This window comes from Lonchura striata, chromosome 2 (assembly GCF_046129695.1).
Source record: "Lonchura striata isolate bLonStr1 chromosome 2, bLonStr1.mat, whole genome shotgun sequence".
Lineage (NCBI taxonomy): Eukaryota > Metazoa > Chordata > Aves > Passeriformes > Estrildidae > Lonchura > Lonchura striata.
In genome coordinates, this window is record NC_134604.1 from 53,114,442 (window position 1) to 53,141,291 (window position 26,850).

General features: G+C 36.1%; 1 protein-coding gene across 9 annotated transcripts in view; it reads left to right on the forward strand.

The window, feature by feature from the left end:
- The window catches only part of PCDH9 (protocadherin 9), a 672,821-nt gene that overhangs the window by 52,804 nt on the left and 593,167 nt on the right, over positions 1 to 26,850 (forward strand). The window contains exon 3 of one of the 9 annotated variants that reach the window (XM_021538957.3): positions 1,564 to 11,073. The exons of the other annotated variants lie outside the window; for them this stretch is intronic. Coding sequence (XP_021394632.1) covers positions 1,564 to 1,572 — 9 coding nt within the window. The 3' untranslated portion in view covers positions 1,573 to 11,073. Of the gene's footprint in view, positions 1 to 1,563; positions 11,074 to 26,850 lie in introns of those variants that run through there. 9 annotated transcript variants of the gene reach the window in all.

A 26,850-nucleotide genomic window follows, 5' to 3' on the forward strand; every position in this document is an offset into this window, starting at 1 on the left:
CTTTAAATAATAGTTTTCTACTTCAGGAGATGGTTTGTTGGTTATTCTCGCTTCTTGTAATGCCAAAGTTGATTTTTGTGTACTGGAGACAATAAATGTAATGCAGAAGCCTGATACATATTCATAATTTTGCTCTAAGGCTAAAGTGCTTTCCTTGTAAATTCATCTAGCTACAGATATTGTAAGCACCAAAAGCAATTACTTCACCCCATCAGATTGCTATAAAAGAGAATACCATTAAAATCCTTGTTCTGTATTTATTGTTCTAACAGTGAACATGAAGAACATTCTGCTGAGACACCAGTGCAAGAACCAAAATTAGCATGCTTTTATGCAATTATATTTGACAAAGCTGGACACCTTTTTTTTTTTTTTAATGTGTAATGTAGTAAATTTATGTACCTATCGAAAACAATTCATAAATCTCTCCAGTGCTAAATTATAGTAAAGTGGGAAGACTAGGCAAATTTAGAAAAAGAACAGCATGCTTTCCATATTCAAAGAAAGACATGGAAATCAGAAAAGAATGCCAATTTTTCCAGTTGTTGTTTCTATTCTCTGTTTTTTTCACTGTGTAACACCTAGAAATAATTCATTGGTTGGATTCTACACAGAGTTCAAAAAGATTTGTCCTGCCCCCAGTATTTACATATAAAATAGAATTCAATTCTGTATAAAACCAAAGGGATGCTGGAAAACAGGGAAAAAAAAAAAAAAAAAAAAGGAAAAAGAAAAAAAAAAAGAAAAAGAAAAAGAAAACCCTATAGAAATCAGGGGTTGTTTTATGGTAGAGGACACTTATAAGTGAAAATTGGAGAATAAAAATTTAAAAAAAAAGAAAGAGGGCAACTAGAAGACATTTCACGAAGCTTCATACAATAGAGATATTTGTTTGAAAGTGAATAGCATACAGAAGCTGGGCTCACAGGCTTATAAGAGACAGAGGTAAAACTTTCAATATGAAAGAAAAATGATGGAATGGTGGAAGGCCGGTAGTGTATTTTCTTGAACATTAAAAAAAAAAACAACTTATGGCAAAGTAAATAACACAGAGGAGACAAGCTTTAAAAGTAGTATAAGGCAAGGAATGTGATTAAAACATCAGACCAAATCAATTATCATTTCCATAAGTAGGACTTTACATTTATAGGACTGCTGGAGTGGCACAGGACAGTTGTTGGGGCAAGGGGGCAATTGTGAATATGTGAGATGGGGAAAGCCATGTGATGACTTTTTCATTGTACTTTGGGATATGCATTGTACTTTGATAGATGCTGGTGTGGAACTTTTCCAATTAATGGAGCTCCCACACTAATTATACCACAGTGATCATTGATTCATTTTGCAGTCAATGGACAGAGGCACCTCCAAAGCACTATCTATCCTAAATCAGGACAGCAAAGTCATGAGATTAAGGGTTTTTACCTCAACCAGTAAGATAAACATTTTGCCATAACATTATGCAGTAGTTGGATGGTGAATACCAATAGTTAGATAGTGAATGTAGAGTTTACTGCAGCACTGCCAAAAGACTCCACACTATGTTAAAATCTTCTTATGCAGGTGCTGTAAAATGAAGCCCTTTACACAGTCTTGTATCTTTCTGAGCATGCATCATGCATCTCACTTGGAGACATCTGAAGCGGGAGCCTTGAGGACCAGAAGCTTTATGAGGTGAACCACAAAGAGCTTTTGAAATGTTTTTAAGTGGACTGAATTGTGTCCCAAGATGTTCACAGACCTTGTTTCTTCTCCATTTAATGGTATAAATTTCAGGAACTGTTTTTCTGTTTGTTAATGTAGGTAACGTGAACTGCTGCAAAACAAATTGCATTAAATACTTTTGTATATCATATCAGATGAAAAATCAAATTAAAATTACTTATTTGCCATGAAAAAAAAAATATCATGAGGAAGAAAATTATTTTTAAATGAATGTTTTTTATGAGTGCTGTCAGTTTAGAACTGATGTATACAGATTTATTATCTAAAGTTGTCTTTTTCTAAAAAGAAATTGCTCTAAGCAGTCTGAGAGTGTCTATGAATAAGTACTTGCAGCTGAAGAAGAGTTTAATACACATGGAAAGAATGTATCTCTAAGTATCTCCAAGGACAAATCCCTATTTTTACACATTTTATTTTTTCCTGCCTCAAGTAAAAAAGATTTGCTCGGGCAAATTAGAATTTTCATATTTAATTGTTTTGGTGCTTTTAAAATTAAACTCAGGACAAGGTAATTTCCTATGAAGCATTGGACTTAGGTCCAGCTTACTGCTTTTTAAGAAAGAGATTGTATCACCTGGATCTGTCCTGTCATCTGGGGAGGCATCAGAAGTGTGGTTGGAAGCTGTTGTTGCCCTTATCACTGAACTACCTCAGCATGATAGTTTGAATTGATTAAACATTGCTGTCTTCTGTGAATTAGGATATTATTGCCCTTTCCTCTGAGCTGGCAAATATGCCAGAGTAAGTGACTTGGCAGAGAGGACCTAAGAATTCTGTACAAGTAGTAGAAAACAGACACATGCCTCCTTAAGCCTATTTAGTTGCTTACCAAATAAGCTCATTAAACACCCACCCCCCATCTCCCCCTTCTCCACTTTATTTGTGTTCAGGTGTCTCAGTAACGTTCCTAGAGAAAAGCTTTGAACTCTGCTGAAGTTGTGGTTATATGTCACATAATTCCTAGAACCCAGAAGCAAAGATATAATCTTACAAAATTGGGTAATTTTGGAGGATACCTGCTATTTGATACTATATCTATGAAAAAGAAAGCCAAGCCTAACTACCAAGGAAAAGGACAAGCATGAAGTACAGGGCCACCACACTGGAAACCCTTGCAGTTAATCCAGCAGGAAGCAGACATTGTCATCTTTTTGTCATGGTTCTTTTTGATAGTTAAATTTCTCAGCTGCTTTGTATGTCAGTTTTCGAAAGAATATTTCAATTCTGGTCTGGTCTCTCTCTTCCCATCAAAGCTTCTCGCCCAACACATTCCCATCTCAACATTCTCTCTGCCTACACACGCATTACAAGGTCTCCTTCAGTGGTAGGATGCATTGCCAATGATCTGTTCCCTCATCTGTCTGTCTACGCAAGGGCTTTTGTTGCTGCAAACACTTTTTGGTTTTTTAAGCAAATTCCTGTGTCAAGGTGGGACTAAGAAGTAGATTTAATTCTGGATGTCCATATACAGTAGAAGATAATCTGAATCTTGGCTGCTGTTCTTTAGCAGTACTGGACATTCTTTAGTATTCCAGATATATTTGGACATTGACCTCTGTTGCTTTAGTTAATCTGTACTAATGAAAATTACTGTAAAAGCTTCGCAGCAAAAACTATCACTAGTAGATTTAAGAGAGGGGAGCTTTCAGTTCAGTTCAGTGTTGCTAATAAAATCAGTAATACAAGAAATTAAAAGAAATTAGGTCTTCTCCATGAAGAGGCTTTAGTGCAACTAGCATAGTTACAGTAAGGTACTGCAGCCATTGTCAAAAGTTGTTTAAAATAAGATTAGATCATATCATTGTACCATTTTCAGTTGGCAAGTTGTAACTTTGTTTTATGAATGCTGTTTAATATACAAATTTCATTGGAACTTGAAGGAGACAGTAATACTTGTGATGATTTAAGATTAGAAGTATTTGGATAAACGTGGATGCTAGTTATAATGAATCTGAATTGTCACCTGAGATTACATAATCTGATTTATCATTTCACTGAAGAATTGCAGGTAACAGTTTACAATATATTTTCATATGTGGTCTTGTCATTGTTTCCTTTAGTAAATAATCCCTCTCTGCATAGCAGAAAAAAAAAAGTTTTATTTTTTCTTAAGGACATGTAAGGTTTATGGAAAATAGTTATTTTCTATGTAGAAGAACTGCTATTGTTTGCTCATTCCCTTTGATCAAGTATGGACAGTTATGATCTTCATGTACTTATTTATATTTAATGCATTTTGTTTCTCCTTCATGTTCTAGAGTTGCTAGAGTAACTGCATTTGTGAAATCTTGCAGTTAATTTAATATCCATTTGCCAAAGTTAATAAAAGCACTCAAAAAAATTGCTTCTTTGTCAACCTATTCTAATGATGATGGTGACTAGACAGGTCATGTCTCAGCTTCCAGAATCAGAGGGAGACATGAAAGGATTCTGGTAGGAAAGTATAATTACTGTGTAAGTGTTTTTGCAGAAGTGTTTTTGCATAAGTATTTTCACATAGATTTCCCAAACAATTCTTCAAAACTTTACTGTTAAAATTTAATGGCTTGTTTAACGAATATTTTCTGTTCCAGCAGTCATGAGCTAGGTAGCTATTTTCTCTGCTCAAAGTGGCAGTCTGCTTGACACAGGAGATCCTTTTTTCTCGATGCACGATCACAGAGAGCACCGCAGGCAAATGAAGGCATTGTCACTTTCCATCCCCCTGCTACGCATTGTGGTGCAAAGGCAAAGTTGCACCTTATTTTCCTCCCTCACTCAGGCCTGTAGCCTTTTTGTCAAGGGCAGGGAAGTACATCCAAATTTATTTTCTGATGCAGACTCCTGCTGTCTGAAATCTAGGTCTAAGCCTTGTGACCTTCCTCCACGTGCCTTCTCTCTGCTCCTCAGCAGCAGCCCTGCTCGGTGCCGCGCTGCGAGGCTGCGTGGGGGCTGCTGAGAGGCACATGGCACTGGGCTGGAGCTGCTGTTAGAAACCTTTCTTACGCAAGAGCTCCAGAGTCAGTGCACTGCCTATTTAAAAATAACATATTCCTCCAGGAATGCTGAGTTATTCAGCAGTGATCCAGCAGTGTCTCCTAGGAGAGGGAAATAGCTGCCTGAGGTCAGAGCAGAGGTCCCGCTCCTGGCAGTGGACAGCAGTGAGTGTCCAAGGCACGGCGTGAAGGCAGGGACATCACAGAGGTGACCTTCCGAGGTGGGAGGTTATTTCTTTCTTCCTGCTCCATTCACAGCAGTAAGTTAGCAGCTAGTACAGGTAGGAATCAGCTCTCCTTCATGTGGTAGCAGGGGCAGAGGGAGTTAACGCAAAGTAATGAGAAGCAGAACATGAAGCAGGAGAAATATAGCTTAAGTATCAGAGAAACTACTTAGCAGTAAGCTGTATTACAGAATCAGGCAGATTCCCAAGGAGAGATGATGGATTTGTGCTGCTTGTGGCATTTAAAAGTGAGCTGCGCAGAGCACATTAAATACATTAAAAGGGATCTTGCTGTCTCTATCAGAATGGCAGATCAGATTAATATCTCTAGATAAAAATGTGTTGCTGTCAGGACAAATATTTAAATAATTTCCAGAATAGCTCAAATAAACACAACAGAAACTAAATCCCTTTTCTTTAAAATTGTAAGAAAAAAATTTAATATGCTTTTCTTGTTTGTCTTGCAGAAATTACCTTCCTTCTGTGAACCACAGTTGCATATTTTAACTTTTTCCACTTGTTTAGTGTTATATGCTTCGTTTAATAATCTGTATTTAAGTAGATGCTGAAATGCACACTTTTCATATATATAAATATGCATATATATTTTTAGATAACTAGGTGACTGAAAACATGTTGCATCATTTAATTTAACAAAACAAAATTCCTGTGTGCTTATTCTAGGCAATACTAAGTGGCATGTACGTGGGAGTAACATACTGTTCAGTTTAAGTAAGAATTTAATAACCTGGGCTTTCATTTTAACCACTTGAATAGACCTGCCTTCTGTCTTTTAATGAATACTTTGTCCAGAATATCATACACACTCTACTGAATTAAATTCTCCATAGTCTGGAGCACTTACTTTCAAAAATATTTAATATGCAGCTGCCTGCTAACATACATTTCAAATCTCCATGTGAAGCTTCATGACATCATACAATTTTGCCATTTAGGACTGTTTAAAGCTTCAGGCACTTAGGTAACTTAATTTTTATATGAGGGAAGAAATAGATTTAGGTATTCAGAAGAAGATGAAGTCAGAGAGTGCTGTGCCAGGTGTTTCGGCTGTAGAAAAGCTTAAAGCATGGAAGGAGCAATGTAGCAGCAAAGCAGACCTGCTGAATAATTCATCACTGTCTTACACACTTCTGCTGCTGTACCATTATTTAGGAAAGAATATTATATTGTTATTGATTACAGCTGTTGCTGACACGTTTCATTTGCTGGGAGATGTGTGTGCATGCTTTGTATTTCCGACACTTTCACCATCACCAGAGAAACTTATGTATGAGCTCGATTAAAATTTAAGAGGCTGGATGTTATACACACGTGTACACACATACTCAGCATTTATCCCTAACACTCCTGGTTTGGGCAGGGTGAGCTTGCTTCATGTGTCAGAGGAGCAGCTTTCCCACAGATAGAGATTTTGAAGCGATGAGAAGCATTTCTTAAGGGAGTACAAGTAACTTTGCCTTTACCAAAATACCACTGGGAGATCGACTCCTTCGTTACACCAACCCACCGCCGCACGCAGCCACGGGAGCACATCCCAAAGGACCTTGGCGCATCCTCTGCCATGAGAGGAGGCTCTGGTGTGCTGTGATCACGGACAGACCCATTTACACAAGCCAAACCCCAAGGGTGCCCTTTCCTTAGGCTGCTGCAGTTGCTGGTACAAATGAACTTTTTGCCTGAAGTTGGCTAAAGGCCAGAGGAACTTGATGGCTGTTGCAGCTGGTTGTACATCTTATTTGAACAAGGAAATGCAATCCTGTTCCTCACATACCTGAAAACCAATACATGTGTATATATTCGTGTGTATGTACAAGATTGAGAGAGATAAGAGAGAATTTAGTATCAGTTTGAACTATAGATTGAAATGTATATAGATATATGCCATTATTTGTGCTTTAAGATTTACACTGGAGCCTTGTGAGACATTTTTAGACTTCTGATGATTTTTAGACCTCTGAAACAGTGAAGAATATTTTCCTCTGTTAAGGAGAGGGAAAGTCAAGAAATAAACCAGATTTTCTTTTCTGATTTATTTGGTTGGTTGGTTAAGCAGCACCTGGTATAGATGAAAAAGATATTGTGACAAAATCTATATTGTCTGGAAAGAGCATTGGGAAGATTCCAAGTGGTTGTGTTGAGCTTTGTCTTAAATGTTGAGCTTGTAGGGGATTCTGCAACAAATTCTGAACAGCACAGAAGGCTGACAGAAAATAAACTGAATCCTGGAGAAAATGCTTTCCTTACCTATCCTTGCATGTCCAAATCCATTAAAAAATAAAAAAGAAGTATAAACAAAATCCAAGGAACCCTGAATGCTTTAGCAAAAGAATAATCAGATTTCCTTCCCTTGATTGAAAATCTACTTGGTGGAAATAAAGTTCACTTTATACCAGACTTAGTCCCCAGTAAGATACTGATCTGTTGAAGTCAATGGGTGCTATTCCAATGATTTCAGAGTAAGGGCTCACTCCCAATGGCCAGTTTTCTCAGGTGGCAAACAGTGATTAGATTCATAAATATCTGCTTCTGCTCAGATTTTGGAAGAGCCAGTTCACACTTAGAAGGTCCAGAAGCTTAGCAGATTACATGATCCCCCAGTATATCAGTTGTATATACAAAGCATATCCCTGTTGGAGATACACAAGCTGATTTGGCAAAGCTTGAATGCCTTTAACTCTTTAAATACTAGATGAGGATTGCTTGATAGACTATTCCATAATATGACTAGAAAGTGTTACTTACAGGTTTGTTCTTGTTCTCTCTCTTTCTTGCTTTCTTGGCCTAGAAGAGAATTTTTTTTTTTTTTTTTACTCCTTACAATGTATATGACAAAACTGATTTTTAAATAGATTTCTTGTCACCTTTGCAGGGATTCTGTATGGATATTGGATCAATATCTGAATAGAAATTTGTGAATACATCTTTAAAAATCATTCTTCAAAATTTCGGCCTTTACTATGGCAAAAATGGGTGACTGCTGCAGATTTAAAAATAGGTTCTTAAAGGCTTTGATGCTTTTGCATCAAAGACATCTCTTACTTCTACTATTTAGTTATTGTGATTTACCTAATGGAAATCCATACATAGATTTAGTCATTGTTTAGATTCTTGGCAGCTAGTAAAACGAAAAGCAATAAATCTCTGAAACTTATCAAGAATGTTAAAAGCTACAGCTTATCATTATTTATTGTCTAGAGATTTTGGTATATCTGATTAATTTTCAAGATATGTTCCAAGAAAAAAAAAAAACACCAAAGAATGCAATGTATCTTTTACAGAATGCTCAGCAAAACTCGCAATAATATGGTAGTGATTAGTGCAGAGCAATGCTTGCAGCAGTCATATAGTGCCAGTGATTATACTTCAGATCCACTATAAAAGCAAGCTGTTCCTGATGTGCTCCTCAAATGTAGGACAAAATGTTCTCCATTAGTCTGTTGCCACTTAACATCTTTCTCTACGTCATGTCTTGATTTTTTTCTCATGCCATCTGCAGAAAAAACATGTCTCTCAACCTTCTAGATCCTGAGATGGCAATATTCAGAGCTGTAAGAGGAATTAGGCTGTGTAAGGAGTGAATCTTGTCATGGTGGCTTGCAGAGGCTTTTAAAAATATACAAAGAAGAAAGCTGACAGGTTTTTTTGATTTTTATCTTCAGTAAAAATAATTCACGTATAAAATCATATATAAAATTCACATTTAAAATTTAAATATAAATAAGTCTGTGGTTTTAATATATTTTTTCTGCCAAAATCTATGAACATTTACCTTTATTCTCAACCTTTGTTATTAAGATTCAGAGCAATGTGAGAGTAGAATGCATTGTAGACCAGCTGAATGAACCTTTTCTTTCTCTAGAAATGAAAATATTTCATAAATATTTACACATAAATATGTAGTCATTGTCAAACATGCTCATGTGTATGTATATACACCTTGTATTACATGAAGAGGGCTCCCACTACATAGAGAGCATTGTGGACTATTGTGACAATCTGCTTGTGTCCCCTTGCCAGTGTGGCCCCTGAAGAAGAATGATGATGATATGAGCCTGGATCCAGGTGTTCTACTGGACTGACTGTGGTGCTGTGCATTTCACAATCCCTGGCTGGCTCTTGTGGCTGCCTGGTACATTTTCAGCTGCTTTTATAAGAGGTGAAGAAAGAGCAGGATTGTGTTTCTTCTGTGGGGCAGCACTGGGACCTCTCAGGACTTGTTGGTGATGAACATGGAGTGGCAAAAGTGCAGAAAAAAAAAATTAAGTAATACACCTAAATTCACTGAGCTTTGCAGATAGAGGAGCACTTGTGACCTAGTGACACAGTGAATGGTGGCTATTTTTAGTACATACATTGCTTCCTGACATGATAATGCTGTCTGTGCTCTAAAAACTAATGCCAAGAAGCTCATGGAATTATTCCACCTGTGAGAAAAAAGGCTGGTTTGGAAAAAAATTAGAAGTTTTAGTGGGGCTCAAAACTGCCCTCTGTGATACACTGACAAACTTGAGGCTTCTCAGTAAATTGTAAATGTTGTGATTGTAAGGAAGCACCTATGGACAAAGAGGCATGGAAGCTAGAAAATGGAATATCTTTACCTTCTGTTGACAGAGGGCAAAAAATAATGGAGGATGCAACTAAGGATCTCATGACAGGCTGAGACATCATATGATGGGATATGTTGAAGCCTGTGAAAACTGGTGGAGCTCTGGTCTGAAGGCATGTCTCACCAGTGTCCATGTGTCATGTGGCAGATATCTGAGACTTCTAACACATAGAGTGTTCTCCTCGTTTGGTTCTTTTTCTCCATTTCAAGCATGCTTCCTTTCCCACTCCCATGAGGCTTCAGTTTTGATTTTCTTTTTACAATGAACTTCTTCTTTTGCTTAACAGTGAATTTGATTAACAGGTGCTCAAATACTCTCCAACTTCCACTCCAGGTATGGAGTTTTTGATGTTGGCTTTGGTTTGTTTAGTTGCTTAGTTTTGGTTTTGGGGTTGTTTGTTTTTGTTTTTGTTTTATTTGGTTTTATTTTGTTTGGGTTTTTTTTGTTTGGTTTGGTTTTGTATGTTTGGTTTGTTTTGGTTTGTTTTTTTTTTGTTGTTGTTGTTGCATCTTTCACACTGGATTTTTAATCTGTGAGTTTTTATCACTGCTGCTTTTTGCAACTCTCACTAGCATCACCATTTTCTTTTTTCCTATTCTATTTTGCTTTTCATGCTATATTTCATTCAGTAGTGGAAGGGAGATTGGCAGGTATTTTGTGTCAAAAATTGAACGGTTGGAAACAAAGGGTTTTACAGAAGCAGAAAGAATTATTTATTGTGGGGAAAAAAAATCTCAGTGATCTTTTAAAATTAATTGAAATACCTTCAGTACTGGAAACACAAATATCAAAACGTTGTTGAAGAGCTTAGCCTAAAGCAGACTGATGCCAATACAGGGATCACAAGTGACTTATAGTCAATTGGCATTAAAGCTGATTGAAATCTGTGACACTTCTGTGAAAAAGATGCCCCTCTCTCTGGGATTAACTAGCCTTAGTTTATATTTACAGTGTGAATACAGCTGCTGTTGCCATAGGATATGATTGCTTTTCATATTCTGCGATGTACTCTGTCATGTACTGTGCTATATTATGTAGCATGGTTTTAAAGATTTTTCTGTTTTCCATCTTCTAGTTAAGAACTGAGACACACACTCGTTCTATGGCTTGCTCGGGGTAAGATGTGGATGTCTGTTTCAGAGAAAGGACTTGAATTTCAAGCTTGTGAGTCAGTGCCTTAGCACTCAAACAGTTGCTACTCTCTGACACCTGTCTAGTAATCAAAGACCAAAAAAGTGAAGGGTAAAATGTCTATAGTATACCAAAGTTTATACTGAATAAGAAAGAGAGGGAAAGAATTAACCTATAAAAGGCTATCCTCTAAAATATTCTTATACTATTGAAACTGGGCCACTTGGGCACCCAGGGATTCAAGATTCATGGATTTAGGACAGCAAACATGAAGGTGCTTGGTTGTATATCCCTGTAGCTGAACAACTCACCAGGGATACAGGAGTCTTAGAGATCTGCTCATTTCACTATTCATGCATTTTATATTAGAAAGTTGTCAGGTAAAGGAAAAGAAAGGAAGAATAATGGAAATGAAATCACCCCCTCCTCTCCCTGAAATAGGCTCAATTTAAATTTTAGGCATAAATATAAAGTTTATTTTGTGTTATTCTCATGGAAAGTAGATATCTAAAACTGCTTGAATGAGGTATTGCAGGCATGCTCAGAAAAAATGCCTGGAACATGGTGTGCTATGAACCCATAAAATAGATAAACTTGATCAATTTCTGCATTTTTAATTCTTTCTGCAAATATTTTCTTTTGCATTTGTTTTAAAGAATACTATTTGTTCTTGCTGAGCATAAAAGAAGTACAGTTATATACTGTAAATGACAACTGTCTAAAATTTACCATGTCCCCCTGAAAAGGATGAATAATGTGTGTAAAGAAAATATGTGCTCTGCAATAATATTATCTCTTTAATTAACATCATATCAATATGAGAACACTTCAGCATGTGTCTTCATGGATATGATTCCCACAGAACTGTAGAGAAGAAATGTTATAGCTTTGAATTCCTCTGTCTTATGATAAAATATTTCTGGAATAAAACTGAATTGGTTGAAAGCCTCTTCGCTTTCTTTCCACCGTCTTCTATATCCATGTATACCTGTAAGGTGGTTTTTTTCCTATTTTATTGTGGTTACTCCTTTAACAATTTTCAGCAAATATTCCTTTGGCAGTATTCTTGACAAGTTTTATTGCTACACTTCAACATCCTCCTCCACTTAGGGGTAGAATAATGTCAGTCATCTTGCTCTAAAAAATAAATAAGGTAAATGTCATTTCTTTTCTTATTTTTCCTTTGGCAACATGCTTTTGTCTGTTTTCACTGTGGAAAAACATCTTTTTTTTTTTTTTTTTTTGAGGGTGGCCCTTTTTGGGAAGATTTTATAAAGAATACAGCATCATGGATTTTAAGATTTGGACAAGGAACAGCATCATCTTGATGGACACAGTGAAGTTTTAAGCAGTGACTTGAGTAGATATGCTGCCCATTTACATGACTCTGTAATTTTAAAAGTTGCAAAATATTTTTTAATGTCTGTTTCAAGACTAGTAAATAGGATCATTGAATCATAGTATTGCTTATATTGGAAAAGGGCTTAAAAACTAGAAAGTCCAACCATTAACCTAACACCCCCAAATCCACCACCAAATCACATTTTTAATCACCACATCCACATCTCTTTTAAGTATCTCCAGGGTTGATGATTCCACCATTTCCCTGGGCAGCCTGTTTCAATGCTTGGCAACCCTTACAGTGAAGAAATGTTTCCCTATACCAAATCTAAACCTTCAGTGGACCACCTTGAGTCTGTTTCTTCTTGTCCTATCACTTATTTATTGTTATCTAGGACAAGAGACCAACACTCACCTCACTACAACCTCCTTTAAGGTAGTTGTAGAGAGACACAAAATAAAAATAAATAAAAGAGCAAAAGTCTGTTATTTAGATCAGAGAACAAGCAGTATGTCATAGTTCACATTCATGCAGCTAGGTGGTCCTAAAGGCAAGATGCCCAGTGTCTTGCACTTTGGGGACTGTCTCCATTCTTAGATAACCCCTGAGCTACACCACAGTATTTTCTAAGACAGCAGTAGCTGCCTTAAAACTGTCAAGGACTGTGCCTCTAAACATCCTGACAGTGCCCTACTCCTACTCCTGTTTAGTTTACAAAGCTGGATGAACCCTTGATTTTTATAGTTCAGTGACACTGTAAGAAGGAACACTGAATACTGAGAAATAAACTATATATATTATTACAGTTTTCTGCCCACTACACTGAACCTCAGCAGTATCCTACTTCCATAGTGGTTTGTATTTGGGGATTATAAACCCAGAGAATGATAAATCCCAGGAGATGATGAAGCCCTGGGATTAAGCATGGATTTCTAGAACTCAGAGTTTGTAGATGCAAACTCAACTGGGGAGAAAGCCCAAAAAGGACCCATGATTAGCAGGGCAAAACAAACATGGCTGATTCTAGGATACCACATGTTTTTGAAAAGTCTTTATGAAAAAAATGGTCATATCTGAAGAATTATAACTAATATTCTTAGTATGCACTGCCTGATAATTCTGTATGTATGGTATTAAAAAGCAGAACATTTTTCCTTAAGCTTCATGTGTGCATGCAACTTGCTCGCTTTAACTTTGCAGAAGACTTCAATGAGTGAAAATCAGTGAAGAGGAATTAGATACCTATCCATCTTCTGTATTTTTTTGTTTTGTTTTGGGAGGGGGAAATATTCAGTTTAAGACATTGAGATGCTTTCTCTAATTTAACTGTATTCTTTTACAGAGTTCTATTTCTTTTCAGAGATATCCCAATTTTCTTAGTTTTTAATTGCCTGTTATAAAAGAGACCAACAATATATCTTGCTGAATATGCCTATGTACTATGTCTGCTCTGAAAATATTAATGGCTAGTAAAATCCTTGTTAAAAAGTGGAGGGATTCTTTTTTGTACATAAGTGCACATGCATGTTGGTCTAGAAACACACTATGTGTCTTCCTACTTCCTTCTCTCCTTCCTTCCTGCCTTACTTCTTTTGTTCCTTTACATATAACTGCTTGCAGATTACTGTTGTCTTTTACCACCCAGGAGGGATATAAATCATTTGAGGCTGAAGTTATTTTCAGGAAATGGTCATGTCTTTTCATATTGAAAAATGATTGATTTAATCAGAGATATGAAAGCTTCTTTTACCTGTCCATGGAGTCTAAGAATTTCACTGCTCTTATGTTGTCACTGTAAAATAGAAGCAGAAATACGTATGCTTCTGCAGAAGGCATTTCTTCAGTTTTGCTTTCTTATTGCTGAAGCAGCTTGAATGGCACAGCATAGGTTCAAATACTGAGAATACACAGCTGTGAGAAGTGTACTGTTAATTTTATCATCTCAGAGGGAACCAGGCCTGAAATAAGTTATTCCAATTTGGTACTGTTGCAGAGAATTCATCTGGGGCTGGCCTCAGCGTCTGCTTGGAGCACTCAGACGTCATCTTTGAAGCTGGCTGAGGGACTATACTGTCATCCCAAAGGAAGCAGAGTGGATTTGTTTCATTTGTGTATTTGTGCTCACTATTCTGAGTGTGATAGAGTTAAATGAGGCAGGCTCAGGAGTTTTACAAGCTCTTTGACATGGTGTGGCTCTTAAGTTTACTAAAATAATATTTACATAAGCATGATTGGTTTGATCCAGAAAAGATTTTACATTCTATTCTCATTGAAAGCACAGAGAATCTAGCTGCTTTTGTAGAGGTGACATGATACTCTGGCTGTAAAGTAAATTACCTAACTCAATCCCAATATGTAATTCCTAGAAATACGTCATTATTGATACACACACACCCCTTTCTTCTTTTCTGACAAAACTCTTCTGAAGTGAGATACTTTTCCAAACTAACATAAAGTTCCTCAGAAAAATATTTATAGAATCTTCCAAATGAAGTCAAAACAGGAGCCTGTGCAACCAAGTAGTGCTTTCCTCCTCCCCACAACTGGAAATCATTCATTGTCTTATTTGCTCTGTCCCCACGGTGTTTCTGGACTAGAAACTCCTAAGGTGAAAAAGAAAGTTATTTTTATTGTTGCAGTTGTTGTCTTAAGGGGAAAACAACAACAACAACAACAACAAAACAAACAAACAATGCATCCCCACACCCCACCACACTCTGCCTCCTGCACTGATTCCAGATTTGAGCAGACTGGCATTATGCTAGATCTTCCTAATAATTTAATTTGAGGGACATAAAATGGGTTAATAAAAGTTTTGTCCATATTACATGGAAACCAGTAATAAGGACACTTAAGCAACTGCTATGTGAACAGGAACAGGTTTATTCATGCAGTAAGATACAAATCTTACAGTGCTGGTATTTTTTTAAATTAAAAAAAAAGTTTGCCTCTCTAATAAAAACAAAATTGAATTAATCCTCCTGGCTCTTTTCTGAGACAGTAGTGGTGACAAGTCATAACTGCTACTGAACATCTATCTAAAAGCCAGTGACTGTCAGTGCTTTAGTACTCAGTCATCACCATATTTCAAGGTTCATATAGAAGCAAAGGCTACATGCTGCTTTCCATGAGTCAATGGGAACTTTGCATTGATTTTGAAGGAAGAAAGATGAAGACCCAAGTGCAAGAGCTTGGATTTTACATTCTGGTTATCAATGATAAATATTGACTTCTTTCATGGCAAGTACTAAAGATTATTTTCTCCATTTTACAAGTGACAAAAATCAAAGCTGAGAGGTTAAACACCTTGTGTTCAGCCACAGGTAAAGAACATGAAGAACTAAGAGGCTCAGGGAGATCTTGACAATCAACTCTGAACTGAATCTTGCAGAATTTGGCAGTTCTAGGAGGCAGCAGATGAGACAGGAGGCTTAGACTGACTGGACGGCCAGGAAAATGCAGAGAGATGCTTAGGGCATTAAGTTAAGCATGGACTAAAAAAAAACCCTAAGAAAAACTTCCAGGCATAGATATGCAGTATGTGCTGCTCCTGATGGAGGCATGGGGGTGTCACTTTGAAGTCAGGACTTTAGGGGTGTGGGACCCCAGGCTGGGGACCCTGATCTTCGTGCTCACTGCTTGATGAGGTTTGACAAGGTCTCACACTGCTTCACTGGCACTGTGGGAAGTAAAATTGCAATGTGCAGATACAGAAGTGCCAAGTCTGGTATACTTTATTTGGAGAGGCTGAGATTGATTTAGCCAGGTTTCTCTAGATTACAAAGTAAGAGAAGGAGCTGAATGTGCAGGCTAGAAGCTCTTTTAACCTTAGAACATGAAACCTTCTGCACTGATCAGCTTTTCCAAAAAGCCTTTCAATGGAAAAAAAAATTCTTTAGTATTAAATGATTTAACTGGCATGATGCACAGCACAAGGAATAGAATTTTGTTAGCTTTTTGCTGAGAAGAGTTTTGCTGTCTGGAATTTCTGCAGAGGGGAAAAGAGGAAGAGAATAATAGCTATAGGGGATGCATGTTGCACAAGCTGGATTGCTATATTATGTTTCAGTTTTCTCATTTTCTTTCATAAGAATTTTAATTTACAGTAAAAATTATCTATCACATTAAGACAGGTGGTAAGGATTATTACTAAAGAAATAAAAAGAACATAGAGTATTTTCCTAGTATTCACCATTACATGTGTAGTAGCTTCCCTGTTACCTAGGAGGGAAGCAATGTATGTTAGGTATATAAATTAGAAGGAGATGGGAAATGCCTATAATTGGTCCCTAACTGTCTGTGGAAAGAGATGTTGCAAACAAGAAAAATATTATTGTTAGGCAATGGTTTTGCATCTTAATTAATAGAGAAAAGGTGAAAAAAACCCAAAGAAACTGCAATTATTTTGAAAAAAATCTGAATGTATAGTATTCAGCCACAAAAAGTGTAATATGTATTTCATTTATATATGTATCCATGCATAACTACTTATAAATTCTCAGTATCACTGACTATTACTGGGCTGCTGAGGACTTATGTAAAATAGGTAGACTTGCATTTAAATGCTGATCTCAACTTTCCACAAGGGACCAGTAAAAATTCTTTCAGTACAAAAGACTGGGATCAGCAAAACATGAAATGATTATAGCTGCAGACTTTTTAGACCTGCCGTGTATTAAGCTTTTGAAAGGGACATTTGTTTAAGGATAAGATACCTTTATCTTGCCTTGAATGTTTAATTTTATTCTATGGCAGAGCCTCTGTATTCTCACAGCAAGGACAGGGAACAAGGACTGAGGCACAGACCTATCCACCCTCTCCAAACTGATGCATAAGAAGTCCTGATGCAATCTGACTCTTAAAGGATGTCCACATAGGCAACCTGGAAATCTTTGACTCTCTTCCATCATTCTTTACATAATCATTTATCAGAACACACCTGTGAGGATTTACCTGGGTGAGTGCCCTAGGGGATATACCAACTTTTTCCTCTTTCACTTCCTTACCACAAGCAAAGTTAAGCTCACAACTCCACTGCTATAGGGTATGACTTTTTCAGCCTGTCAGGTTCTTGTTGAATTCTACCATATATTTGGTCATACAGTGATGTTGCCATCTCCCTATGGAAGCAGAGTGAAGGGCTAGAATGAAGTGACCTGCATTTTTTTTTTTTTTAATGGAAAAAATAAGGTTCCCATGTGTATAGTAGATTTTTCATTTTTACCACAATCTGGAGTTTCGCTGATATATTACAAAGGAACGTAGAAGGATACCATACCAGTGTAATCCTGTGGAAATCTGAATGAAAAATTGTAGATTATTTGACCTTTACCTGCAAATTGATTTATCAGTCAGATGCACTCGAGTCATTAGGATTATTTCAGACCTGGGTAATCCCTAAAGTCTGCAACCTGTAGAAGACAGGAACAATGCTGCAAAGAGATGGCTCGTAAGGTGATTTGCAAAACATTGGTGAAAAACATTCAGAAAAGCTGTAGTATGATAGTAAATATTGTTTATAAAAAACTTTTTTCCCCCAGCATATATTTTTTTGAGTTAAAGAAATGCTTTGTTCTGACTTATTGCTGCACCAGCTTTTTCTTGCTTTCACCTGACAAAAGATAATTCCTCATTGTTTTCCCACTTCTTCATGATTCTTGAAGAGGTAGCACATTCCAAGGCATTTCTTTTATACATCCATTCTTCACCTTTTCATGCCCCTTTTTGCCTTAGGTATTAATTTGTTTTAAATGGGGATTTTCTCTAGGTAGTTTACCAAATTTACCCATTCACTACTTAAAAAAAAATATGTAAAAACCATAGTAATCACCATGACTTCATGAGCAAGCTGATTCTTGCTCCATTCTTCTGAAATATGAGTGAATGGATGTCTTCTGAAGTAAGAACTATGAATAATAACAACAGATACACTGAAAGGATGCTATAAAAAGTGGTTGCATATGTGTGTGGTAAGCACAGACCTCAAAGAAAGGATCAGTTATTTCATAACAGCCATTACAAGGCCTGTGATTTGTTCATATACTAAACAAAACTAAGAATTCAACATATTGAGAGGATCAGAGCTGAACTTCAGTGCAGTTGTCTTTTTAATAGATGCACATACTAAAAATAGGAATATAGAAGTTGATTGTTTAAGCTCCTCAGAAATGCATGAGTCTATAATTTGGCATCTGGGATATAGAAACTGTTGTCACCCGAATATTTGCTTATAATCCAATGATAGATGACATAAGAAATGTCTGTTCCTAGAAATGAAGGGTGGTCAAGGAAACAAGCTTTCAAATCCTTATTCTGTTCCTTTTTTTTTACACTAACTATGATTCTACTGAACTATTCATGTGCCTGATGGATAGCAAACAGGAACATTGTGACAGAAAGTGCTCTGCTTGGTAATCCAAGTGCTTAGAGGTAGATCACATCTCCTGAACGGCTGAATTTTAACTCTGTGTAGGTGGAATGTAGCCAAACAATGTCCACATAGTTTATGCTCTAGTGTATAATTAGCCAAGTACTTAAGCTTTCCTTTTTGTTTTTGATCTTTTACATGTCATAGCTAATGTTCTGTACATAAAAATGAGACAAAGTGCTCTCTCCAATTCTTTCAGAGTATTTCCATTTATAGAGATGTCAGAGAGCTTTGTTTTTTATAATTCTAGGGAACATGAATGTCTGAGCTTTGAACTGATTAACATCTTGTGCATGCAAATATAACACAAAAGAATCTATTTACAGCTTGACTTCACAGCAGATTGCTACCATATTAGCAAACACCTTTAAGTTGTTTGAAAAAGTGATGATTTGTTATTTCCTTTAGGCTGTGTATCTCTCACTTATATATGACTGCTTTTCTCTCTCTTTTAATGCTATCCCCACCATCACCACCACCAAAAACAACCAAAAAAACAAAAAAAAACAAACAAACAAAAAAAAAAAAAAACAAACACAACAAAACAAACCTTTAATAGTAGCTCCCTGGGCTAATGGATAATATTCACTAAATAATTTAAGGTGTGTCACGGAAACTTCCTCGTTCAGCCTATCTGAGGTTATCTTCAAGGCTTTACAGATGGCTGCAAGACAACCCATAGAATCTTAATGCAAATTAGAACTTCACTGTGACTGTGACTGAGTATGAAGAAAATGTGCAACTAAATACATCAGAATAAATTAGTAAAGAAATCTGATTTAAACAGTTTAAAAAGCAAATTTCTGTTTAGCTGTCTCTGCTATACACATACATTATCAATTTAATATTGAATCAATTCAATTTCTGCTGTAGAGGTAAAAATTGATGTGCATTCATTAGCTGCAGACACCAATAAAAGGAAAGCTGAATGATCATTCAGACTATTTTACAACCTCATGCCTAGGAGTGGTTATTTTGGGTCAAGGTTATTGTGAAGGAGAGGGCAAGTAAGGACAAACAAGAAAGCTTGCTCATTTGCTCCTCCGTTGTGCCTGTTCTAAATTTGGCTGTTTTCAGGGAATTCAATCCTAGCATGTTTAAAAGCAATGCTGAATGAACAAAAGCTTGTCTGGAAAAAGGAGACCAGATTCTTAGCTGATGTGAGTTATCATGGCTGCACTTATATCAATAAAGCTATGGGCTGCTATTACAATATTCTAGAAAGCACACACATATTCATATTCAATCTATGTATATCTTTATTGTAAGATATTAATGAAGAGGAAGGCAGAAACAGATAAATGTTTGCATTTTTAATGGGAATGGAGATAAACCTACTTAAAGGTAACACAGATATATTTTTGTAGTTAAACATCAACTAAGAAACATGAAAAAAAAAGACTGATAAATGTTAATAAAGTTGTAACTTAGTAGAAAATCCATAGTAGAATGATTATACAAAATAAAGATTAATTTTAGGATTCCACTCATAATTTTTAGGACCTTATTCTTGGAGATGGGTTCTGTTGCATTAGATATTATCCAAGTACTGTTAAGTCCACACCTGAAGTGCTGTATCAAGTTCTGAGCTCCCCAGTAGAAGAGAGGTATGGACATAGAGTCCAGTGAAGGGCCACTAAGATGCTTAGGGGATTTGAGCACCTCTCCAGTGATGCAAAGGCAGAGAGATCTGGAACTGTTCAGAAAAAAGAGAAAAGAAGGCTCGTGAGGACCATATCAATGTGTATGAATACCTGAAGGGTTTGAGCAAAGAAGAGCAATGCACTCTTTCTAGTGGCGCCCAGTGACAGAGCAAGAGGAAATGGGCACAAACTGAAACATAGGAGGCTCCTCCTGAACACAGGGAAACATTTTTTTCACTGTGGGGGAGAGCAAGCACAGGGACAGGTTGTCCAGGGAGATTGGAAATCTCCATCCTTGCAGATATTCAAAATCCATCAGCATTGTGTCCAAAGTAACCAGTTCTATGTGTCCCTACTTGAGCCCAGCTATGGGGGTTTGGTTTAAATGTACTCTAGAAATCTCTTCCATCCTCAACCAGTCTGCAATTCTGTGAAATTGGGCTGCTAACTAGTGAATTTTTGAATGTTTGAAGCATGTTTATCATGCCAAACTTTTGCAACAGTGAAATAAGGACTATTTTAGGCATCCATTTTAATTTATCTATTAGAAGACTAAAAACTCAAGGAAAATAAATTACTGTCTTATGCTAATGTGAGAATTAGTCTTATACTTTATGTGTGCAAATAGAGTGTAAAGAATGTAGCTGAGCTAACATGCTAATTCCTCTTAACTGCAAAAGAAACAAAACTGATGAAAATGAGACTTTACAGAATGAAAAACTTTACATGACTGTGAGGAGCCAGTGTTTCTAAGAAGGATGCGGAATAAACAAACCTAAAATTGAAGCTAGCACTTGGATGTGAACCTTATCATTCCTCTTTCATAAGTGGTCTATTTTCAGTAGAATATGATATTGAGACCATTCTGTGCTAATAAGATATAAAAATATTGCGTACACACACACACACACATACACACTGCTGTTACACATGCAGTACAACAAAGCATGAAGAGTAGGATGGAAAGAGCAATCAGAGGGAGAAAAGCTTCTGTGAGAGGCTGACATCACGGCTTTTTCAGGTAGCTCTTGAACAGACTGAATATGGAAGTGAAGAGCAGGTGTTCATCTGAAATAAGGTCACCAACGAATAGAATACCAGACACAGTTTGCTAAAATTAGGTCTGACTCATTTTGGAACAGTATGAAACATTTTTTTTAAAGAAGACCAGTTCTCAAAAGAATTTTTTTTCTCTAAAGAGCTGGTTGGTCAGTCTGCTTTTAGAACATCATATGAAGTGCTGAGTTGCTGAGAAGTGTTGTTACTAAGCCATTCAAGCTTTCATTGTAGAATCTTTGCTCTTCTTGTCTTCATGAGAGTAGTGAAGCTTAGCTAGTACAGTAAAATGATGCTCAAGTATTTTGTCTTTTCAGTTATATTCTGTTCTGCCACTCTTCAATCTATTGTATGCCTGCTTAGAATTATAAATGTATCAAAATATAGTTTGTGGTTTATCATTGTCAAAATATAATGGAACTATGATTAGTACAATAAATGCTGAAAGCATTGAAACCCAGAAAATAATACCAAATCTTTATGAAAATTCCAAATTAAGACTTCCTAGTTGTTTACAAACTGCAACCCTGTGTTTATTGTCATGCACAAGCACAATGCCAAACAACTTCTAACAAGAACAGACCTTAGTGATCAGAGCTATAACAAAGAAGGATATATTAAGCAGCCTTATAAAAGATAATTTCTTCTCTGTTCTTGTCTGAAAAATATGGCTATTAATCAGTCAGACATTGTGTGTTACCTAAACATTGAATTAAGTCAATCAACAGAGAAAAGACAGTAGAGTGTTGGAGATAAAAGAGCTTGGACACTTTGTGATGCAGAGAAAATTTATTAGGAGTGTTTTGGGGTTCCAATTAAACAGTTTCCTTTGTGGTCCTTCTTCTGAATTCTTATCAGTCATGTCTGCTGTTGTCCTTTGCCAGCCTCTCATTCTTAATGTTTGCTTTCAATAACATCCCTGAAGATGCTTGGTTTATTGAAGCCTGGTTAAACTCAAATAGTTGTTTCTCATGTTGACCTGGCTATTTCTTTTTTAAAGTTCTTGAACTCACAGTTTTAATTTTTGAGATTTCTCTATGACAACAACTGACTATTGTTTTTTAGCAGAGTAAAATCTAATGGAGCATTACAGAACAAAGGAGATAGCCTTTTTCTTATGCTCCTATTTGATTTGGAAATATTAGATTATATGTTAAACAGCTGTTTAAAAGTCTTGAAGATATGACTGTTATCACCTTTATTGACATTATGCCTAGGTATTCGTATTTTATTGCTTGTTTCAAAATGGAAAAAGATCTCCTTTTTATGAACGGGAACATTGAAGATTAAGAAAACCAATGTCTCTGCATTATTCTGCAAATTCTAATTAAAATAAATTTTAAAAAAGCAAATTACTAACTTTTCTAGTATATTGTAATATTTTTCATTGAGACCATTTTTACTTTTCAATTTTACATTGAGTTACATTTCACCCTCAATTTTGATGGCTTTTAAAGCATGTAAATTAGCTGCTAATGCACTTATGCTATAGCCAGGAATATTCTGAGTTCTGTTGCTGCATGTTCAGTTACTGATAAATTATAGAGGGAATCATCCCAAGTATGATGTCTTTTATGTCTGATGAGAAAATGCAGCTGCATGGTTCACACTCAGATAAGATTAATATATCTATACTGTTCTGGGGAATTTTCTTGCTGGCATGTTGAAAAAATCTGTTGAGTTTATGTTAAAGTAAATAAAGTTGGTGATGAGATTACTGATGATGCCCATTTTCAGGATTAATTTGTCATACAAATATTAGAGATTGTTCCTATTAAGGATGACAGTACATTTTCAGCTGTTTAAATATCTAAAATATTCTGTCTAAATTCTTAACCTACTACTACATGAACTGATAATTAGTAAAATTCTTTATAAATTCCATTATCTATGTGAACCAATAAGTAGCAAACCAACAATTCTTAACTTTTCTTTTAAAATAAAAATATGGGAAAAATGGGATGATATAACATTTGACTATTTGAATTTGCCTTTAAGAAGGTTTACTCTGGAGATGAACCTGGATTTGTCAAAAATCTTTTGTCTTTCAAGGAATTAATGTACAGCCTAAAAATATATTACTTTGAACCAAGGGTAAAATCCTAGCACATTGCAACAAATTATAAAGCTGCTTTGGCTTCAGAGGTTATCACTAATTTATTATGGTTGCCTACAGAAAGAAGTCCTGAGAAACATGAATGTAAATGCTCCTAATTAGTTTACATTGTGAGGACAACTTAATCTGAAATAATCTTGTTATTCATATTATTTTCTTCATATACATATTTTGTACTTTGCCAATTCCATTAAGTGTCTTTGTTTTTAGCAGTTGATCTTGAAGGCTTCAGATATTTTCTGAAAAATCTCAAGGAGTTTTATTACCAATATGCTATGAAATTTCAAGCATGATTTAGCATTTTCAATTTTTCTATTTATCTTTTGCCTCAGTTGGTCATGTCCTCAGCCTCTATTCTCTGACAAGCCTATGGACTTTGGTTTCTATCTGGAGATATGGTTTGTTTAGTTAGCAAAAGCACTCAACTGTATGCCAGAAGCTGTGGTTATTATTTAGAACTAACAATGTTGAAAATGCAGTGCTTGTTTTTCAGCACTTATTTTGGTTCTGTTTGAAGGCTCTGGGCCAAAGTAATGAACAATATGAAAAGCTATAATTCTAGTGATTCTGGTATAGTCAATACTCTTAACTCTGAGGTTAGATTGGCCCACTGCCTATGCATTTCAACTTTCAGAGGATCTGATACCAGAGCAATGGGCACAAAATGCATTTACCTGTCAGTCTTTTTCAATTGCTCAACAGTCAGTAGAGTATATTCTCTATAGGTGTAATTATAGTTCTCAAGGGATAGTCAAGACACAGAGCTTTCATTTCAGACAATGCTTGTTGCCTCAGGGGGGAACAATAAACATGTAGATATTCTTACACAGCCACTGGCACTCACAATAGCTGTTCCTCGATGTATAGGATTGTAATGCTGATGAATTGTATGGTTTGTTGTACATTTTTTTGTATAGAGTTGCCAGCAGTCTCAAACTGCAAACGAGTCCAAAGGCTGAATTAATGTATAAATTTCATCTAAGCTAGTATCAATAGCCCAATGAAATGGTAAAGAGAGTTGCATAGTAAGATTAAAAATATGCATAGGTTGCAAAATTAATTTCAAAGTTATCCTTATCTGCCTGGTAGATAAACACTTTTAGAACGGTGGGTCTAAACTGAAGGTGAGAGATGGAGTTTGCTGAGATTTCCATTATCCTGCATCAGAACTTGACCACACACTGGGAAAAGTAAAGGCACCGGAATGGTCCTCTGGTGCTGTCCTACATTCTCCTTGAGGATCAGCCAACTTTACGTACAATTGACTAGGAGCAAGTGCTGGGACATCTTACACAAAGGATTGTAGGCTCTGCTCTCACCAGATACAGCCGAGTGCAGAAACAAAAGACAGCTGTTAAAGGAATCACTGTGCTATAGGAGGCTCGTATGCAGGCAAGGTGGGCCTGGATGCTCAGTCTTGGGTGCCAGTCCATCCACTCACTGGCTACTGCAGATAAGACCTGGGTAGCAGAATGAGCTGCCCTCTCCCTCCCCCTCTGCATGAGACAGTATGACCTGGCTACAGGAATCAGTGATGGAAATGGAAATGGTCTGTCATTCCTTGTCATAAACAACGGCTGTTTGGAAGAAATTGAAAAAGGTTCTAAAGTGGAGGCAAAAGTGCATTCCTATTATAAATGTCATTTATTTAAATACCAGGATCACTGAAAGGGTATTTTATTCATTTTCTTGCTTTTGAAAAATTGAAGGAATATGTCAGAGAGTTTCACCTCAATGATCACAGTACAGAAAGCAAGGAAACAAGAGGTCAACTGGCAGTTGTCGGTTTTCCCATTACATTATACATCAGAAAATTAAGCTCTCTGTGATTTACCATTTGTGCTGTTTAATGATTTCATCCAGTTTTTAAAAACTCACTTTAAAAAAATAGTACTGAAACTCACAAATACTTAATTCTGTCAGAATGTAAGTAAATTAGCATAATTAATAATTAAATTGTTCTGCCTCCTTGTTCTGAAGATACTTTGAATATAGTTGCTAAGCTATTTTTTTTTCAGGCACTATAATGGTTATCAGTACAATAGATTATTTATCCAGTGCCTTTTGTTTAAGATCTTGTTATTTTAATAGAGGTAAGAAACTGATGGGCTGATTATTTTTGTTGTCTTAGCTGAAGATTACTAAATGGATGACTTCTTTTAGAGCTGTGTTTGAATAGGCTTAGACACATTTCACAGGAGTCTGTACCTTTTCCATTCACAGAATTCTCACAGAAATAGTGACCCTAGTAACTTCAACAACTTAGAAATACTTGAATGACTTCTTTTTCAGATGTTACTCTGATCAGCCAAGCTTCTATGTGACTAGAGAAAAGGAAGAGGGAAAGGTCTCTTGCATCTTTTCTTTGAAGCCATATATCTTCCTCTTCATGTGACTTTATGTGTATATCTTTGTGCTCAGGGCAGAAATAGTTTCAGGAAGAATGAATGCAAGCTGGCAAAGAAAAGAGAGATGGTCTGGAGGTCCCACGTGGCCTACATTTATAAAAATTATGACAAAAATGAGGGCAGATGTGAAAAAAGGTTCAGGTATTTTATGGACATATATATTTGCTTCACTCACTCCTCCTGTAGATAACTATGAATGAAAAGGCAGAGGATTAGGTTCTGAATATTCTGAATTGCAGTATTGCAATTTTTCCACTGTAAACTTTCATGTGTGAGTAGTCCACTGTTCTTCCACTCAGCAAGAGAGGAAAGGGAAGGAAAAGAAGTTATAGGTTTGCTGTGAATAAAATCCTGCTGCATTAAACATCCTTCGAAAGACGAGTTTTGGAACAGGAGATGTGCACCACAGCTGAAAGACAAGGGACATCAAATTAGGGGCTACAAAAGGAAGTATAAATACCTTTCATCAAAATTCATTTGCTTTGTCTAAACTCAGAAGCTAAAAGTAACCCAATCCTGCTTATCAGAAACTTAGTGGATTTTAAGTGAATTATTCTAAAGTTGAAACATATTTTTAACCATCGAGAACAGGTTTTTAGATAATAAGAGCATGATATGTTTTCTTCTCAAGATCTCTTCTGCACATCAGGGTAAGTCACAGGAGGATACATATGCTATGAGACAGAAACTAGGATTATTACACTAATTGTTTATAAACTGGTCAGAGTAATCAGAAGAACATCTTATGTTTTTAAATGAAGAAGAATGCCAATTAGATTTTTTAAAATTATTTCAGAGTCAAATAATTAAATAATGAAATCATTGAATAAATTTTGTGTTTCTCCCAGTTTTACCAATAGCCAGCAATCAGATAATTGCCTCTAATCAAAACAATAAGGGAATGATTTTAAGGATGCTATGATTGATTTTAGCTGTGATTGATAATATGCCTGCAAGGTTTGGAGTCTTATTGATCACACAGAGTTTGAAGTTTCTCAGAATTGCTTTGAAAAGTACTTATGAACTCCCATGGGACTAAAATACATAGAATTTGAATTATGCATCCTTTATTTCTGAATACCAATTTAGAATATCTGGTAAGAAAAAATAAAAAAAATAATTTAAATTCAACAGAATTTTAAAATTTTGGTAAATTCAGTTTTGATAATAAAGGT